Source organism: Carcharhinus amblyrhynchos, chromosome 19 (assembly GCF_965287045.1).
Source record: "Carcharhinus amblyrhynchos chromosome 19, sCarAmb.v2.hapA, whole genome shotgun sequence".
Classification (NCBI taxonomy): domain Eukaryota; kingdom Metazoa; phylum Chordata; class Chondrichthyes; order Carcharhiniformes; family Carcharhinidae; genus Carcharhinus; species Carcharhinus amblyrhynchos.
In genome coordinates, this window is record NC_137342.1 from 4,404,299 (window position 1) to 4,424,301 (window position 20,003).

The following is a 20,003-nucleotide window of genomic DNA, read 5'->3' on the forward strand; positions in this document are numbered from 1 at the left end:
CCACTGTGCTACCGTGCTGCCCAACCATGCTACCGTATTAGCATGGATAGAGGATGGGTTAACTAACAGAAAGAGTGAGGGTAAATGGGTGTTTTTCCAGTTGGTGATCAGTGATAGTGGTGCGCCTCAGAGATCAGTGTTGGGACTGCAATTGTTTACGATTTACATAGATGATTTGGAGTTGGGGACCAAGTGTAGTGTGTCAAAATTCAAAGATGACACCAAGATGGGTGGAAGAGCAAAGTGGGCAGGGAATGCTGAAAGTCTAGAAAGGGATATAGATAATCTAAGTGAGTGGGCAAGGGTCTGGCACATGGAATACAATGTTGGTAAGTGTGAGGTCATCCATTTTGGTAGGAATAACAGCAAAATGGATTATTATTTAAATGGTAAAAAATTGCAGCATGCTGCTGTGCAGACTGTGAGAGTCTGTTACACAGTGAATACAGACTGAGAGTCTGTTACACAGTGAATACAGACTATGAGTCTGTTACACAGTGAATACAGACAGTGAGAGTTTGTTACACAGTGAGTACAAACTGTGTGACAAACTCCAATTTTAACTTTCAACATTTGTGATGAAACGTCATCAATCTGGGGCTTTGACAAAAATCTTTGCATCCTCATTGGTTACAGATGAAGTTCCAGAGGACTGGAGAATAGCTAATGTTGTTCCATTGTTTAAGAAGGGCAACAAGGATAATCCAGGAAATTACAGGCCAGCGAGCCTTACGTCAGTGATAGGGAAATTATTGGAAAAGATTCTTAGGGACATGATTTATTCACATTTGGAAACATGGACTTATTAGTGACAGACAGCATGGTTTTGTGAAGGGGAAGTCATGCCTCACTAACTTGATCGAGTTTTTCAAGGAAGCGACGAAGATAATAAATGAGGGAAAGTTATTGGATGTTGTGTACATGGACTTCAGTAAAGCCTTTTACAAGATACCTCATGGTAAACTGGTACAAAAGTCACACGGGATCAGGGGAGAGCTGGCAAGATGGATCAGAACTGGCTCGGCATAGAAGTCAGAGGATAGCAGTATAGGAGTGCTTTTCTGAATGGAAGGCTGTGACTAGCAGTGTTCCACAGGGATTAGTTCTGGGACCTTTGTTGTTCGTAGTATATATAAATGATGTAGAGGAAAATGTAGCTCGTCTGATGAGTAAGTTCATAGATGACACAAAATTGGTGGAGTTGCGGATAGTGAAGAGGATTGTCAGAGGATACAGCAAGATATAGACCAGTCGGAAACTTGGGCGGAGAAATGGCATATGGAGTTTAATCCGGACAAGTGTGAGATAATGCATTTTGGAAGGTCCAATGCATGTAGGAATTATACAGTAAATGGTGGGACCCTTAGGAGTATTGACAGGCAGGGAGATCTGGGCGTGCATGTCCACTGATCACTGAAAGTGGCAACACAGGTGGATAAGGTAGTCAAGAAAGCATATGGCATACTGCCTTCATTGGTTGGGGCATTGAGTATAAAAATTTATTCATTTAGAATATTGTATACAATTCTGGTCACCACAGTACCAGAAGAATGTGGATGCTTTGGAGAGGGTACCGCAGGTTTACCAGGATGTTGCTTGGTCTGGCGGGTTGTAGCTCTGGGGAGAGGTCGGACAAACTCAGTTTGTTCTAAATGGAACGACAGAGGTTGAGGGGTGACCTGATAGAGGTTTACAAAATCATGAGTGTCATGGACGGAATGGACAGTCAGATGCTCTTCCTAGGGTAGAAAAGTCAAGTACTAGGGGACATAGGTTTAAGGTGTGGGGGGAAAAGTTTAGAGGAGATGTGCGAGGCAAGTATTTTACACAGAGGGCGGTGAATGTCTGCCTGGGGAGGTGGTGGGAACAGGTACGATAGCGAAATTTAAGGGGCAACTAGATGGATGCATGAATAGGATGGGAATGGAAGGTTTTAGTTTAGGCAGGCATCATGATTGATGCAGGCCTGGAAAGTTGAAGGGCCTGTTCCTGCGCTGTACTTTTCTTGGTTCTTTGTTGTAATGTGGCCCCTTTAAGAGGTGGTCCTTCGCAGGTCCATGGGGCAGAACCAATGGAGAGTGAACATGTGAACCTCAGTCAATTGAAAGCGAGGGCATGCATCCCCAAGACTGGAAGTCAGCAGGGCAGACTGGGGAGTAGTTGGTTGCAGACTTGTAATGTTGTGTTGCAAATCACAAATCACCGTGCTGTGTCAGCATGATGGCACAGTGGTTAGCGCTGCTGCCTCACAGCACCAGAGACCAGATTTCTGGCTTAGGTCACTGTCTGTGTGGAGTTTGCACGTCCTCCCCATGTCTGCGTGGGTTTCCTCCAGGTGCTCTGGTTTCCTCCCACATTCCAAAAGATGTGCTGGTTACGTGTATTGATAATGCTAAATTCTCCCTCAGTGTACCTGAACAGGAGCTGGAATGTGGCTACTTAGGAATTTTCACAGTAACGTCATTGTAGTGTTAATGTAAGCCTATTTCTGACACTAATAAATGAACTTAAAACAAATTCTTTACTTGTAAAGAGTTTTTTCTTGTCAAATAAATCTTATTTTATACCTGCCATACCGAGTTGCCTCGAGTTATTGCACAACCCAAAACATTAACTCTGTTTTCCCCTCTGTAAATGTTACTTGACCTGTTGGATTTTATTTCAAATTTGCAGCATCTGCACTATTGGATCCGGGGAGTGGGTCTGGGTAAGATGCTCTGTGGGAGAGTTGCTGCAGACTCAATGAGCCAAAAGGCCTCCTTCAGCACTGTTTGGATTATATGCTCTGGGGATCCAGGTTTGAGGTGATGGAATTCTAATTCACTGAGTCTAATAATGACCATGAAACCATTGTCGTCAAAACCAATCTGCTTTGCTAATACCCTTTAGGGAAGGTAATCTGCCTTCCTTACCTGATCTGGCCTACATATTACTCCAGACCCAGGTCAATGCCCTCTGAAATGGCTTAGCAAGCCACTCAGTTCAAGGGCAATTAGAGTTGGGGCAATAGTTGCTGACCAATCTCAGGATATCTCCAAGTGCTTTACAGCTAATAAGGTGCTTTTTAAAGTGTGACCGCTGTTGGAAATGTGTCAGTGAACTTGCACACAGCTAGATAGGCGGAATGGTGGCACAGTGCTACCTCACAGCGCCAGAGACCTGGGTTTGATTCCTGGTTTGGGTCACTGTCTGTGTGGAGTTTGCACATTCTCCCCATGTCTGTGTAGGTTTCCTCCAGGTGCTCTGGTTTTCTTCCAGTCTGAATGATGTGCTGGTTTGTGCATGCTAAATTCTCCCTCAGTATACCAATGTAGCAATTAGGGGATTTTCACAGTAACTTCATTGCAGTGTAAATCTACTGATGACACTTATAAACTTTAAGCTATACCATACACTATAAACTATAAATAAACTTTTAAATATTTAATGAAATAACCAGAGAATCAGTTTTATTGATGTTGACGAGTGATACATTTTGACCAGAATATCCTAGGGGAAACCCCCTTACTCTTTTTCAAAATAGTTCCGCAGGATCTTTTATGTTAATCTGAGAGGTGGGGGAGGGGAGGGGTGCTGGATTTAACCTCTGACCCGAAGGAAAGCACCTCCCTCACTGCTGCCTTGCAATGTCAGCCTAGAGTATACCTACAAGTCTCTGGGTGGGACGTGAGCCCGAAAACCTTTTGATTCAGAGATGAAAGAGAATCCCCGCTGAGACAGAGCTGACATTTCAGGCAGATAAAAAGAGGCATCGTGAGAAAATGAGAGAAATAAATGACAGCTTTGAGATCCAATGAAATGTGAATGGTTAAAACAGGATAAGTGTGGTTACGGCTGCCACATTGTAAAACAGATAATGAGATACCAGAAGGGGTGCAAAGATTATTTACAGGGACGGAATGCAAAAACAGACAGGTTTTGATGGACTGGATACAGAAAGAATGTTTCCTCTTGGTATTATCACTAGTCTAGTAATCCAAAGACCCAGGGTGATGCTCTGGAGACCCGGGTTTGAGTCCCACCACAGAGGAAATTTGAATTCAGTAAAATTCTGGAATTAAAAGTCTAATGATCACCATGAAACCATTGTTGATTGTCAAAAGACTCATCTGGTTCACTAATGATCCTTTAGAAAAGGAAATAGAAATTTAGAAGATAGGAGCAGGAGGAGGCCATTTGGCTTTTGAGCCAGCTCCACCATTCATTACAATCATGGCTGAACATCCAACTCAATAATCTAATCCTTCTTTTTCCCCATTACCTTTGATCCCATTCGGCCCAGGTGCTATATCTACCTGCTTCTTGAATACATTCAATGTTTTAGCACCAATTACTTCCTGTGATAATGAATTCCACAGGCTCACCATTCTTTGGGCGAAGAAATGTCTCCTCGCCTTCATCCTAAATGGTCTACCCACACTGAATCCTCAGACTGTGACCCCTGGTTCTGGACTCCCCCACCATCAGGAACATCCTCCCTACATCTACTTTGTCTAGCCCTTTTAGAATTTTATAAGTCTCTATGAGATCCCCCCTCATTCATCTGAACTCCAGCAAAAACAATCCTAACCTAGTCAATCTCTCCTCATACATTAGTTAGGCATCCCCGGAATCAGTTTGGTAAACCTTCGCTGCACTCCCTCGAGTGTAAGGACATCCTTTCTCAGAAAAGGAGACCAAAATTGGACACAATACTCTAGGTATGGTGTCACCCAGGCCCTGTGTAATTGCAACAACACATCCCTGCTCCTGTTCTCAAAACCACTTGCATACCATTTGCCTTCTTTACCGCCTGCTGCACCTGCATGCTTACCTTCAGTGACTGGCGCACAAGGACACTTAGGTCCCGCTGCACACACCCCTCTCCCAATTTACAGTCATTCAGGTCGTAATCTGCCTTCTTGTTTTTGCTTCCAAAGTGAATAACCTCACATTTATCTAAATTAAACTGTATCTGCCATTGATTTGTCCACTCACTCAACCTGTCCAGATCATTCTGAAGGATCTCTGCAGCTTGCAGGTGCAGCAGGTGGTCAGGAAGGCTAATGGGATGCTGGCCTTCATAGCGAGGGGGATTGAATATAGAAGTAGGGAGGTCTTGCTGCAGCTGTATAGGGCACTGGTGAGGCCGCAGCTGGAGTACTGTGTGCAGTTTTGGGCGCCGCACCTGCGCAAAGATATTTTGGCCTTGGAGGGAGTGCAGAGGAGGTTTACTAGGCTGATACCGGAGTTGAGGGGCTTGAGCTATGAGGAGAGGCTGAATAAACTAGGCTTGTACTCGTTAGAGTTTAGAAGAATGAGGGGAGATCTCATTGAGACATATAAGATGATGAATGGGATGGATAGGATAGAGGTGGAGAGACTCTTCCTGCTCAAAAAAGACAGTAGGACTAGGGGGCACAGCCTCAAGATAAAGGGGGGGGCGGTTTAGAACGGAGTTGAGGAGGAACTTCTTCACTCAAAGGGTGGTGAATCTCTGGAATTCTCTGCCCATTGAAGTGGTGGAGGCTGCCTCGCTAAATATATTTAAGACGCGGGTTGATGGGTTTTTGATAAGAGAGGGGATTAAGGGTTATGGGGAGAGGGCGGGAAGGTGGAACTGAGCCGCGACAGATCAGCCATGATCTTATTGAATGGCGGGGCAGGCTTGAAGGGCTGGATGGCCTACTCCTGCTCCTATTTCTTATGTTCTTATCCTTGTCACATTTCACTCTCCCACCCAACTTGGTATCATCGGCAAACTTTGAGATGTCACATCTTGTTCCCTCATCCAAATCATTAATATATATTGTGAATAGCTGGGGTCCCAGCACTGAATCCTTAGGCACCCCACCCTTAGGTAGCCCACTAGTTACTGTCTGCCAATTTGAAAAACACCCATTAATTCCCTCTCTTCGTTTCCTCTCTGCCAACAATTTTCTATAGTAGTCATGATGTGGGTATGCCGGCGTTGGACTGGCGTAAACACAGTAAAAAGTCTGACAACACCAGGTTTTAGTCCAACCTATTTATTTGATAATATACTCACAAGCTTTCGGGGTTAGTCCCTTCGTCAGGTGAATGGAGAGTTCTCTCCATTCACCTGACGAAGGGACTAACCCCGAAAGCTTGTGAGTATATTATCAAATAAATAGGTTGGACTAAAACCTGGTGTTGTCAGACTTTTTACAACAATTTTCTATCCATTGCAATACACTACCCCCAATCCCATGCACTTTAATCTTGCACAATAATCTCTTCGTCAAAGCTTTCTCAAAGTCCAAAAATACTGGCTCCCCTTTGTCAACTCGACTAGCTATACCTTCAAATAATTTCAACAAATTAGTCAAGCATGATTTCCCCTTCATAAATCCATGCTGACTCTGTCTGACCATGCCACTGCTTTCTAAATGCTCCACTATAAAGTCCTTGGTAATAGATTCCAGAATTTTACCCACTACTGATGCTAAGCTTACTGGTCTATAATTCCCTGTTTTCTCTTTACCTACCTTTCTGAATATTGGAGTGACATTAGCTACCCTCCAATATGCAGGGATGTTCTCGACTCCATAGAATCCTGGAAGATGACTACATATACATCTAGCATTTCTAGAGGCAATTCTTTAAGTACTCTGGGGTGTAGATTATCAGGCCCTTGGGATTTATCTGCCTTCAATCTCATCAATTTTCCCAACAGCATTTCTCCACCAATACTGATCTTGCTCAGCTCTTCCCTGTCACTAAGTCTTGCATTCTCCAAAATTTCTGGCATCTGATTTGTGTCCTCTTTTGTGAAGACAGAACCAAAGTATGTATTCAGTTGTTCAGAAATTCCTTGGTTCCCCTACTATACATTCCCCCGTTTGTCCGTAAGGGACCTACATTTGTCTTCACCAACTTTTTTCTCTTTACATATCTATAGAAATTCTTGGTGTCAGTCTTTATGTTCCCTGCAAACTTACTTTTGTACTGTATTTTCCCCTTGTTAATCAATGCCTTGGTCCTTCTTTGCTGAATTCTAAACCGCTCCCAATCCACAGATTTATTATTTTTCTTGGCCAATCTGTATGCTTCTTCCTTGGATCAGATAATCTCTCTAATTTCCCTTATAAGCCATGGATTGGCCCTCTTATACATCTTACTTTTGTGCCAGACAGGAATGAACAGTTGCTGCAGTTCCCCCATGTGTTCCTTAAATGTTTGCCATTGTCTATCCACTGTCATCCCTTCAAGTAACTCTCCCCAATCCATCAAGGCCAACACACACCTCATATCCTCATAGTTTCCTTTATTAAGATTCAGCACCCTAGCCTCCAAATCAACAACTCCACTCTCCACTTTGATAAAAAATTTTATCATGTTATGGTCGCTCAACCCAAGGGGTCTCCTACAACTAGATTGGCAATGATTCCCTTCTCACTACACTGTACCTAGTCTAATATAGCCTGCTCTCCAGTTGATTCAAACAAAGAACAAAAGAACAAAGAACAAAAATAGCCTGGGAAACAGGCTCTTCGGCCCAACGAGCCCGCGCCGCCATCTTAACACCACCAGTCCCCCCTTCACCCATTACCCTTATCTAATGTTTTATGGCCATCCACATTGAGAAAAACTAATTTAGGGACAATTTATTACTGCCAATCAGCCTAATAGCACATCTTTGGGGTGTGGGAGGAAACCGGAGCACCTGGAGAAAACCCACGCAAGCATGGGGAGAACATGCAAACTCCCGCAGACACCGGCCCAAATCCATGTGTCAGCACAGCAATCAGTGATAGCCACTGATCTGTCGTCTTGCCCAGTATCTGGTCTAGTGTAAGCACACACTAACAACATGAAGCACTAGGCCAATCTTGAACAACCTAGAGCAGCCCAAGTATGACCCATCGCGTGTATGCCCCTCGTTGGACACAACAAGGATTCCTCCACATACTGAACAAGAAAACCATCCCGTCCGTATATACTTTGGGATTTCCTCCTCTATGGTATTATGGCCTAATTTGATTTGCCCAAGCTACGTGCAGATTAAAATCGTGATGTGAAGATGCCGGCGTTGGACTGGGGTAAGCACAGTAAGAAGTCTCACAACATCAAGTTAAAATCCAATAGGTTTATTTGGTAACACAAGCCACAAGCTTTCGGAGTCTTTACTGTAATGATTGCCTGTAAAGACTCACATTCCAAACATTATTTTGTAAATTGAGTTTGTATTTTTATATGCCCTGTTTATGAACAGAACTCCCACTCACCTGATGAAGGAGCAGCGCTCCGAAAGCTTGTGGCTTGTGATACCAAAGAAACCTGTCAGGTTAAAATGACCCATGATCACTGATAATCCCTTATCAAATGCATCTCTAATCTGCCGTCCTTACCTGGTTTAGCCTACTTGTAACGCCAGACCCACAACAATGCGGTTGACTCTTAAATGCCCACTAAAATGGCTTAACACTCAGTGCAGGGGCAATTAGGGATAGGCATAAATGCTGACCTAGCCAGTGACACCTACATTTCATGAATGAACTTAAAACAAACTAGAGATCATCAGTGTAAGATAATCACCAACTAATTCAATAGGGAATTCTGTGGAAACTTATTTGCCCAAAGAGTGGTGAGAATGTGGAACTCATTACCACAGGGATCTTAGTAAATCGCATAGGTACATTTAGGGGAAAGTCAGACAAATATGTGAGTGGGAAAGGAATAAGAGAGTTACCCTGAAAAGTTTCGCCCATATAAAGTGGGAAAGGCCCGCTTCAATGCCCTCTGTCTCATCTAACTTATGTAAACGAAACAGGAGAGGGGCAGCGTGAAAACCTGGAGATGCGGAGCAGGAACTAGTGGCTCGGGAGTCGGGTTGAGTTTTCCTGCCAGGCAGAATCCAGGGCCACTGAAACCTGCTCCACTTTACTCTGGAACTACTTGGCGGCCCTAGGTACTTTTTACATGTTATCGTGGAACAGGTACCGGTTGGACAAGTTTTCTTGTAATATCCGGAGCCAAGGGCAGAGAGCCTATTCACTGAGAATGAGGAGGGAAATGTGCAGAGGCAACTGTTTGGGAGAAAGGTAAGGAGACTTGGCTCAGGCTGGAGTACTTTCTTTTAAGTGATAAGGAGTTATTGGTGTTTGAAACAATTTATTATCTAGTTTAACTCGAATGGTTTAAGTTGACAGTGATTGTCCCTGCATAGTTACAAGCCGCAGATAGGAATTGAAAAATAGATCCTCCGTGACAGCCCGCAGCAGATGTCTCTGCTGAACAGCAACAGCAAAGGACTTTTTGATTCAGAAGTTACTTTTTGATTGCATATTTGTGTCGGAGTGTGTTATTTTGTTTTATTGTGCTATTGAACATCAGGGCATTAGGGTTTCCAGCACTAAGGTACAGGAGCAAGGTCTGAGCAGAAGCAGTCAGCAAGGTGTTGTTAGTTTAATCCAGCAAAATATAAAATAATGACTCTCTCGGGACAACGCTATTATGTGTGAGACTGAATGTGATTGAGTGCGTCTAAATATTTCTTCACTCGCTTTGTGTGGTTTAGCATCGGAACTGAGTGTCGATCGCAGAGTGTAGCTGACCATGTAATTCCCTAGACTAATTCTTTACACTGACTTTTTTAAAAAATAAAAACTTTGGATTCGTGTAGCTCCTTCCACCATCTGAGAACATCCCAAAGCGTTTCATAGTCCCCTTGAATTGTCTGGAGTCATAGTTTCAATACGGGAAGCACACAAGCCAATTTCCACACAGCAAGATCCCACAAACAGCACAGGGGTAATGACCAGATCATCTGTTTTTAATCATGTTGGTTGGGGAATAAATATTGACCAGGGCACTGGGGCGATCCCGCTTGCTCATAGTGCCCCGGGTTCTTTTTGCTGTCCGGGTGGACTGGGCCTGACAATGCAGTACGCCCTCAGAACGGCGCTGGGGTGTGAAACTGGATTATGTGCTCTTGCTCCTGCGTGGGATTTGAATTCACGAGCTGCTGACTCAGGGTGGTCACAACTGATACCTTGGTCAGCTGAATATTTAGAAGAGTTGATATGTTTTTAAAAGTTTAAATTGTGTCAGAAAGCCTGCCATCAACCCTGCTCTGGGGGGTTTTTAGGGAGAGACTGTACATCTTCCTGACATTTTTCAGTCTCCAAGATTGATAAAGCGCGGACAGTCTTTCGGTCATTTTGCTCCTTGGTAACCCTCCTCTGCTCTGTCCCCATATCCCAGAAAATTTTCACTTCAAGTAATTGCTTAATTCTCACCCAAAAGTTATTGCTGGATATTCTTCCTTTTAGGTAGTGCCTAGCAACTCACTATGTTCAAAAACTATTTTATAATACTACCTCTGGTTCTGTTGTCAATCACCTTAAATCTCTGCTTATTGATCTTTTTAAAGTTTATTTATTAGTGTCACAAGTAGGCTTACATTAACACTGCAACGAAGTTAACTCTGAAATTCCCCTAGTCACCACAGTGCAGCGCCTGTTCGGGTACACAAGGGAGAATTTAGCATGGCATCTAATAGAATCCACTTATCCAGCATGTCTTTCAGGCTGTGGGAGGAAACTGGAGCACCCAGAGCAATGGTGCACCACGCAGAACCAAGGGGAACGTGCAGACTCTACACAGTCAGTGACCCAAGCCAGGAATTGAACCTGGGTCTCTGGTGCTATGAGGCAGTAGTGCTAACCACAATGCCGCCCATGTCTGTCTATGAAAACAAATTCTCCTTATTTAGTCTATCAAACCTATTTGTAATTGTTATCACCTCTTTTAAATCTCCTCTTAACATTCCTTGCTGCAAGAACAATCTCTAGTCTTTCCACATACCCAAAGTCCCTCATTGCTTGTTCCATCCTATTAAATAAATAAAGCCCTATTAAATAAGCCCCCCAATGCCTCCACTTTCTCCGAAGACTAAGGCATGTCAGCCGTAACTCTCACCAACTTGCACAGATACACATAGAAAGCATTCTTTCTGGTTGTATCACAGCTTGGTATGGCTCCTGCTCTGCCCAAGACAGCAAGAAACTACGAAAGGTTGTGAATGTAACCCAATCATCACACAAACCAACCTCCCAGCCAATGACTCCATCTACACTTCCCGCTGCCACGGAAAAGTAGCCAGCATAATCAAGGACCCTCATGAAACCCAGACACTCTGGCCAAAATTTTATCACCTCATCCACCCCGATCACGGGGCAGGCGAGACTCGCAGAACAGAGTTCACTGTTGGCCTCAGGCAGGATTTTACGAGCCTCGCCCAAGCGAGGTCACAAAATCCCGCCCATTCTCTTCCATGTTCTTCTGTCGGAAAAAAGATACAAAAGTCTGAGATCATGTACCAATCGACTCAAGAACAGCTTCTTTACTGCTGCCATCAATCATTTGAATGGACCTATCTCACACTAAGTTGATCTTTCTCCACACCCTAGCTATGACTGCAACACTACATTTGCACTGTCTCCTTTCCTTCTGTATGTCTATATAGCATGCAAGGAACAATACTTTTCACTGTATACTAATACAAGTGACAATAATAAATCAAATCAAATAAATCCCCCTGAGCCTTGGTTGACATCCTTTCTGAAGCCTTATGTCCAGAATTGAACACCACACACCAACTGAGCCTAAGCAGTGCTTTATATGGGTTTAGTGTGACTTTCTTACCTCTGTACTCCATGCCTCTACGATTAAAGCCAAAGAGACTGTAACAGTTTTCTCAACATCTCCTACTACCTTCGATAATTTGTGAAATACAGCTCCCAGGTCCCTCTGTCCCCTTTAAAATTGCATCATTTATTTCATATTGTGTTGCCTGTTCTTCCTACCAAAATATAGCACTTCACATTTCTCAGCATTAAATCTCATCTGCCATTTCACCTCTCTATCTATGTCCTCCTGAAGTCTTTTACTCGCCTCCATATCGTTTGCTACATTTCTGAGTTCTGTGGCAATGTCAAACTATGAGATTATACCCATTAAGCCCAAGTGCGGGTCATTAATATGAATCAAAAGGTGCAGTGATCCTGGCAAACTCCATTGTACATCTCCATCCAGCCTGAAAAGCAACCATTCGCCACTATCCTCTGCTTCCTATCACTTGGCCAATGTTATGTGCATGCTGTTACTGTCCCTTTAATCCTTTTGGCTTTAATTTTGCTGACAAGTTAATTACGTGGTATTTTATCGACATTTTGAATGTCAACATGCACTGCCCCAACTACGCTCCTCTCTTCAAGCCTATCCATTTCTGTATCAAGTTAGATAAACACAATTTTCCTTTAATAAATCCAAACTGACTTTCATTTATTAACCCATGCTTTTCCAAGTGGAAATGAATTTTTCCCCCAGAGTATTGTCGCTAAATATTTTCCAACAAACAACCTGTCCTGGTCTCCCCATGCTGACACTATAGTTAAGAAAGCACACCAATGCCTCAATTTTCTCAGAAGACTAAAGAAATTTGACACATCAGCTTTGACTCTTACAACTTTTACAGATGCACCATAGAAAGCATCTTTTCTGGTTGTATCACAGCTTGGAATGCCTCCTGCTCTGCCCAAAACTGCAAGAAACTCCAAAAGGTCGTGAGTATAGCTCAATCCATCACGCAAACCGGCCTCCCATCCATTGACTCTGTCTACACTTCCTGCTGCCTTGGTAAAGCAGCCAGCATAATTAAGGACCTCACGCATCCCCAGACATTCTCTCTTCCACCTTCTTCCTTTGGGAAAAAGATACAATAGTCCAAGGTCACGTACCAACTGCCTCAAGAACAGCTTCTTCCCTGCTGCTGTCAGACTTTTGAATGGACCTACCTTGCACTAAGGTGATCTTTCTTTACACCGTAGCTATGACTGTAACACTACATTCTGCACCCTCTTCTTTTCTATGTACAGTATGTTTTGTCTGTATAGTGCACAAGAAACACTACTTTTCACTGTATCCCAGTACCTAACAGTATTAAATCAAATCAAATCAAATCCCACCATTGAGATTACACTGACTGCCCTGTAATTATTGAGTTTATTCCTCTTAATTTTTGAATGGGGTTGTAATATTTGAAATCGTTCAATTCTGATCACAAATGGTAATCAGGGGGCTGGAAACTGCCAGAAATTGTAAGAACAGGCTTTTTTTTACATTTATTTTACAGGATGTGGGTGTAATTGACTAGTTCACCATTTATTGTCCATCCTTAGTTGCCCTCAAGAAGGTGGTGGTGAGTTGCCTTCATGAAAAACTGCAGTTCCTTGAGGTCTAGATTCAACCACAGTGCTGTAGGGAGGGAGGATTTTCGCTTAAGCAACAGTGAACATGATATATTTCCAAGTCAGGATGGTGTGTGATTTGGAGAGGAATCTCCAGGTGGTGGTGTTCCCATGTATTTGCTGCTTTTGTCCTTCTGATAGTAGTGGTTGTGTGTTTGGAAAGTACTATTGAAGGAGCCTTGGTGAGTTCCAGCAGTGCATCATGTAGATGGTGCACATGGCTGTCACTGTGCGTCAGTGGTGGAGGGAGTGGATGTTTGTGGAATGAGTAGCAATCAAGTGGGCTGCTTTGTCCTGGATGGTATTGAGCTTCTTGAATGTTGTTGGACGTGCACTCATCCACAAAAGTAGAAAGTATTCTTTACACAGTGAGTGGTTAAGATCCGGAAGGTACTGTCTGAGAGTGTGTTGAATTATTATCCAGAGGCTAAAAAATTGCAGGCTCTCATGGAAAAGGAATGACACCAGGTGAATTATTCTTTCAGAGAACCAGAAGACATGATGAACTGAATTGTATCCTTCTGTATTGTATCGATTTATGATTCGAGATTCTAAATTACTTGCCACGGTCCACTGGGTGAGATCCTAAATGAATATGTCTCGTCAGTATTTACCATGAAGATAGAGATGGAAGCTAGGGAACTTGGGGAAGTAAATAGTGATTCTTGAAAAGAGTCCACATTACAGAAAAGGAGGTGCTGGAATTCTTAAAACACATAAAGGTAGATACATCCGTGGGACCTGATCAAGTCTATTCTAGGACATTGTGGGAAGCTAGGGAAGAAATTGCAGGGCCCATAACAGATATATTTGTATCATCGACAGCCACAGGTGAGGTGTCAGAAGACTGGAAGGAGGCAAATGTTGTGCCGTTATTTAAGAAAGGTGAGAGGGAAAAGTCAGCGAACTACAGACTGGTGAGCCTAACATCAGTGGCGAGTAAGTTATTGGAGTGATTCTGAGAGACAGGGTCTACATGCATTTGGAAAGGCAAGGACTGATTAGGGATAGTCAGCATGGCTTTGTGCTTGGGAAATCATGTCTTACAAATTTGACAAGAGTTTTTTGAAGGGGTAAAAAATAAAATAGGAGGGCAGTGTGGCAGACGTTGTTGGCATGGACTTTAGCAAGGCCTTTGACAAGATACTGCATGGTAGATTAGTCAGTAAGGTCACCACATGGGATCCGGGGAGAACTAGCCAATTGAATTGCCGGTGGAAGACAGAAGGTGGTGGTAGAGGTTGTTTTTCAGACTGGAGGCCTGTGACCAGGGGTGTGCCACCGTTGTTTGTCATTTATGTTAAAAAAAAATGAGAATATAGGAGCCATGGTTAGTAAGTTTGCAAATGACACCAAATTTGTGGTGTAGTGGACAGTGAAGAGGTTACCTAAGACTACAGCGGGATCTTGATCAGCTGGGCCAGTGGATTGAGGAATGGCAGGTGGAGTTTAATTCAGATATATGTGAGGTGTTGCATTTTAGTAAGATGAATCAGGGCAAGACTTACATAGTTAATGGTAGGACCCTGGGGAGTGTTGAACAGAGAGAGTAGGTGCATAGATATTTGAAAGTGGCGTCATGGGTAGACAGGGTGGTGAAGGAGCATTTGGCACACTTGCCATCATCGGTCAGAACATTGAGTATAGAAATTGAGATGTTATGTCACAATTGTACATGACATTAATAAGGCCACACTTGGAGTACTGCGTACAATTCTGGTCACCCTGCGATAGGAAGGAGTTACTAAACTATAAAGGGCGCAAAAATGATTTAGAAGAATATTTCTGGGAGTGGAAAATTTGAATTATAAGGAGAGGCTGGTTAAGCTGAGACTTTTTTCCCTGGAGCATAGGAGGATGAGGGGGTATGGAAGTCCAGAATATAGACTGCATTCTCAGCAGCAATGAGATCGCTGCAAATGGGCAACACTCACAGTCCTGAGTCGGAGATGAGAGAGAAATCAGCCAGGTCAACCCAATCCTGGGTCCCAGCTGGAAAGTGGGTGTTGGTGCATGTCGGAAGAAGAGAAGGTCAGCAGATTAAAAGTTATTATGATCCCCCCTCGACCCTTGGGAGAGTTGCTACTGACAGCTCTCATGTCCAGATGCACAGATGAAGATTAGCCCTGTGAGTGAGTGTTTAGAGAGGAGCTGGTATCCACATAGTGTTTCCCCATCAAGAGAGATGGAGAACACTGAGAAACAGAAAACTGTATATGATAGGGAGTTTAATCCATTCTTAGCAGGTGGTTGCCATCGGCAATTGCATTTGTTGCACACTCTCTGCATGTGAGCTAGACCACCAAAGTGGAGTTCAGAGTGAACTATGTTGGTGTGAGCTAAGAGTCACATATAGGACAGACTGGGTAAGATGGCAAATTTTCTCCCCTAAAGGGGAAAGTATATACACCACAGAAATAGGCCATTCAGCCTAACTGAACCATACTAGTGTTGACACCAACCTCCTCCAACTCTACCTCACCTTGCCCCAGCCGACATATCCTTCAATATCTGCCACCTTTCTGTGTTTATCTCATTTCCCTTCCAATCCATGAATGCAATTCAGCCCAATCACTTCTTTTGGCCATGAGTTCCACGGTCTCATCATTCCCTGGAGTAAAGTCATTCCTCCTGAATTCTTTCTTGGATTTATTAGTGAATCATTTGGGTTTTTAATCAGAACTTGACAGCTTGATTGTTACCTCTTGTTGAAATTAGCATTTCATTCCTAGGCGTTTCCAAATTGAATTTGAGTTCTCAAACTAGAGGGATTTAAATTCAGGTAAGGCAGGAAACACAACAGCTAATCTGCACACAGCAAGCTCACACAAACAGGAATGTGATGATAACCAAATAATCTATTTGTTGAGTAAACCTGGGTTATGAAATATAGATGGCCTTTGTATAGTTCTGTTTGAATCTGGTCCATGGAGGCCGTTAATGACTTTTCACAGATAATAAGGTTCGCATTGGGATTTCCTTTTATTCAGGGTCACAGACAGACATAGATTCAGCCACTTTAGGTCTTCGCTCAGTTTGAGTGTTTTTGAGCTGGCAATGAACATATCTCCATATATTCTATTAAAAAAGTATACAGGGTGAGGTCTTGGTTCCTCACAGATCAATTACATCCACGTTAGGCAGATGCGGCCTTCATTTAATATCTCATCCAAATGATGACACATCTGACAGTGCAGCACTCCCTCATCGCTGCACTGGAGTGTCCACTGGATTATAAGCTCAAGTGTCAGGAGTGGAACTTGAATCCAGATCTGAGGGAGCACTGACTGTGGAATCATAAGGTTCAATGGCTTTGAGGATGAATAGCAGTCCTGATAATTACCCATCTGGTTCATTGATCTTTCAGGCTGATCAGACAGAGATGAGCAGGCTCAGTTTGCCAGGAAACATGCGTCGAGGGGGTTCAGACACCAACCTGAATCTTACCATGACAGATGGGCTGCTGGATTTTCAACGAGACCGACTGACAGTGGACCAGCTGAAACAGAAGATTCTAAAGATCACTGAGCAGTTGCGCATTGAGCAAGAGCTCCGGGACGAGAACGTGGCCGAGTACCTCAAGCTGGTAAACAACGCAGACAAGCAGCAGGCACAGCGCATCAAGCAGGTCTTTGAGAAGAAGAACCAGAAATCTGCCCAGAACATTGCAGGGCTGCAGAAGAAATTTGACCACTACCACCGGAAGTTGAAAGATGTGGAGCAAAACGGGTCGCGAAATTCCAAGGAGAGGTTGCGGGAGGGGAGTGGCATCATTGCGAGGCCTGCAAATGAGACTGTGGGAGGCCCAAGCATGGAAGGTGGAAAGGGCCTCCCAGGGGTGACCCTGACGCCCCCGTTCTTTGTCTTCAACAAACCACGAGAAATCGCCAACTTGATCCGCAACAAGTTTGGCAGCGCCGACAATATCGCACACCTGAAGAACTCGATGGAAGACTTCCGGCGAGAAGGTGGGCCCAGGCCCTTCAGTGGGAGCGCCACACTGGTGTCTAAGACAAAGTACATTAGTGATGATGAGTGCTCCAGTGGGAGCGTCTCTGGAGATAGCAATGGTATCTCTGATTTTACAGCAAGCCCAAAATCCAACTCACTGGAAAGAGAGCAGGACAAACTGACTGCCATCTTGGATGAGCTCCGAGAAATGAAGGAAACACAGTCACAGCTGTCAGAGGACATTGAAAATTTAAAAGTTCAATTTAATAATGACTTTAGCATCATCACTCAAACATTACAAGAAGAGCACTACAGGTAATCATTTTTTGAAGAGTTTTATTTTGCTACATTCTAGGATTGTGCGATAGGATCTGAGTGATTCACACGGTATCCTTTGCCTGCAATATTACTATTTATGCATTCCTTTTGTCTAGGGCATCATTGTGATGCTGAAGTGAGCTGTGTTGTCTGACTGTTTGGTCAAAATCCAGTATAGGTTCTGCCCCAATTTCCTCCTGACCAAAGCGTTTACCTTCAGTCCCCATCACAAACTCTTTTCCCCTCCCTGACCCTTGCTGACCCTCTAAGGCAGTGTGATGGGCAACCTAGGTTAGTGAGTGAGCCGCATGAATGGCCCTCCTTCATCTCAGTGGGCCACAAGATTGAAATTAGGCTTGTTCACTAATCATGACCCTTGAACAAGATTAAATTTATCTAATACATGTTGAATATTTCACAACAAATTATAGTAAATGCTTAATAATTTATATATTAATAGAACTGTCATCAACTTCAAATGATAAAAACAAAAGAAATACTTGGATGAATGTTGGATGCAGAGGAAGCACACAGCTCTCGCAGTCAATATTGTAAGCAATCAGTACACTTGCCCTTGTTTTATGTGCTTCTCACTTCAGTCATACCAGTAGGAAAAAAACTGTGCAGATGGATATCAGCGGAATGTGGCAACTCTGCACCTGGGCAACCATCAATAAAATGCCTTGTGGGCTACGCTCAAAACCCTGATGGGCCACATTTGGCCTTGGGGTTGCTGTTTTCCTACCACTGCTCTAAGGTAAACTAGACTGTTCACAACCACAGTGTACTATATGACCGAGAGAAGAGCTTTCCATTTCCCATCTATTCCATCACCAAGTATAACTATTTACAACACCCTAACATTGGCAGCTCTGCCCCAACCTCAGATCATCTGCCGTTGGAACCCTCATCAGTGCTTTTATCGCCTTTAGACTTGATAATTCCAACACTCTGCTAATCGACCTCCAATCTTCCACCCTCCATAAACTTGATCTTGCCCAAAACTATCATGTCATGTCCTAACTTACACAAAGTCCAGTTCACCTCTGTTCTTGCTGACCTATACTGGCTTCTGATCTCCAAAGGCCGAAATCCCACCGTGCCCACACCCCACCGTATATTTAGTTTGGTGGATAGGCTGCTCAGCCTGCACTGCTCTGCATCACTGAAGGTTTAAATATAGGAGATGTACCAAGACAATGTCAGATTACATGTGCCCATGATATGCCCAGGAGAACTGAATCAGACAGGTAAATACCCAGAAGTTGTTGTTATATGGGTCTGCTCACATACGAACATATAAGATAAGAGCAGATGGAGGCCTTTTGGCCCCCTGAGCCTGCTCCACAAGATTATTATGGTTGGTCTGTTTGTGTTTCAAGTTCTACATTCCTATCTACCCCCAATAACCTTTGATTCCCTTGCCTAACAAGAATCTATCTACCTCCACCGTAAAAATATTCAATGACCCCACTTCCACGACCTTCTGAGGCAGAGTTCCAAAGTCATTTAATCCTGAGAGAAAAAAAATCTCTTCTCTGTTCTAAAAGGATGATCCCCAATTTTAAAACAGTGTCCCCTAGTTTTGGATTCATCCACAAGTGGAAATGTCAGGTCAATGTCCACCTATCAAGACTATCCAGGATCTTATATACTTCATCAAGTCACCCCTCAATCTTCCAAACTCCAATGGAAACAAATCCAGTCTATCTAACATTTCCTCATAAGACAGCCCATTCATTTCAAGTATCAATCTAATAAAGAAAGTGACGAAGATGATTGATGAGGTAGAGCAGTGGATGCTGTCTACATGGACTTCAGTAAGGCTTTTGACAAGGACCCTCATGGCAGACTGGTGCAGAAAGTGAAGTCGTATGGGATCAGAGGTAAGCTGGCAAGGTGGATACAGAACTGGCTCAGTCATAGGAACAGAGGGTAGCAGGGGAAGGGTGTGTTTCTGAATGGAGGGCTGTGACAAGTGGCATTCCTCAGGGATGAGTGCTGGGACCTTTGCTGTTCATAATACATATAAATGATTTGGAGGTAAATGTAACTGGCTTGATTAGTAAGTTTGCGGATGACACAAAGGTTGGTGGATTTGCAAATAGCTATGAGGACCATCAGAGGATACAACAGATGTAGATAGGTTGGAAGCTTGGGTGGAGAGATGGCCAATGGAGTTTAATCTGGACAAATGTGAGGTAATGCAATTTGGAAGGTCTAATAAAGATAGGAAATATACAGTAAATGGCAGAACTCTTAAGAGTACTGGTAGGCAAAAGGGTCTGAGTGTACAGGTATACAGGTCACTGAAAGTGGCAATGCAGGTGGAGAAGGTAGTCAAGAAGGCATATGGCACACTTGCCTTCATTGGCCAGGGCACTGAGTTTAAAAATGACAAGTCATGTTGCAGCTTTATAGAATCTTAGTTAGGTAGCACTTGGAATATCGTGTTCACTTCTGGTCACTGTACTACCAGAA

The 20,003-nt window shown here is 43.5% G+C and overlaps 1 protein-coding gene across 5 annotated transcripts in view; it reads left to right on the top strand.

Annotated features, from left to right (window-relative positions):
* The window catches only part of tmcc3 (transmembrane and coiled-coil domain family 3), a 133,370-nt gene that overhangs the window by 100,282 nt on the left and 13,085 nt on the right, over nucleotides 1-20,003 (top strand). For 3 of the 5 annotated variants that reach the window (XM_080207157.1, XM_080207162.1, XM_080207159.1), the window contains exon 2: nucleotides 16,621-17,519. In XM_080207157.1, the coding sequence (XP_080063283.1) occupies nucleotides 16,621-17,519 (899 nt within the window). Of the gene's footprint in view, nucleotides 1-8,764; nucleotides 9,045-12,763; nucleotides 12,812-16,620; nucleotides 17,520-20,003 lie in introns of those variants that run through there. The other 2 variants (XM_080207160.1, XM_080207158.1) reach the window with 2 other exon arrangements.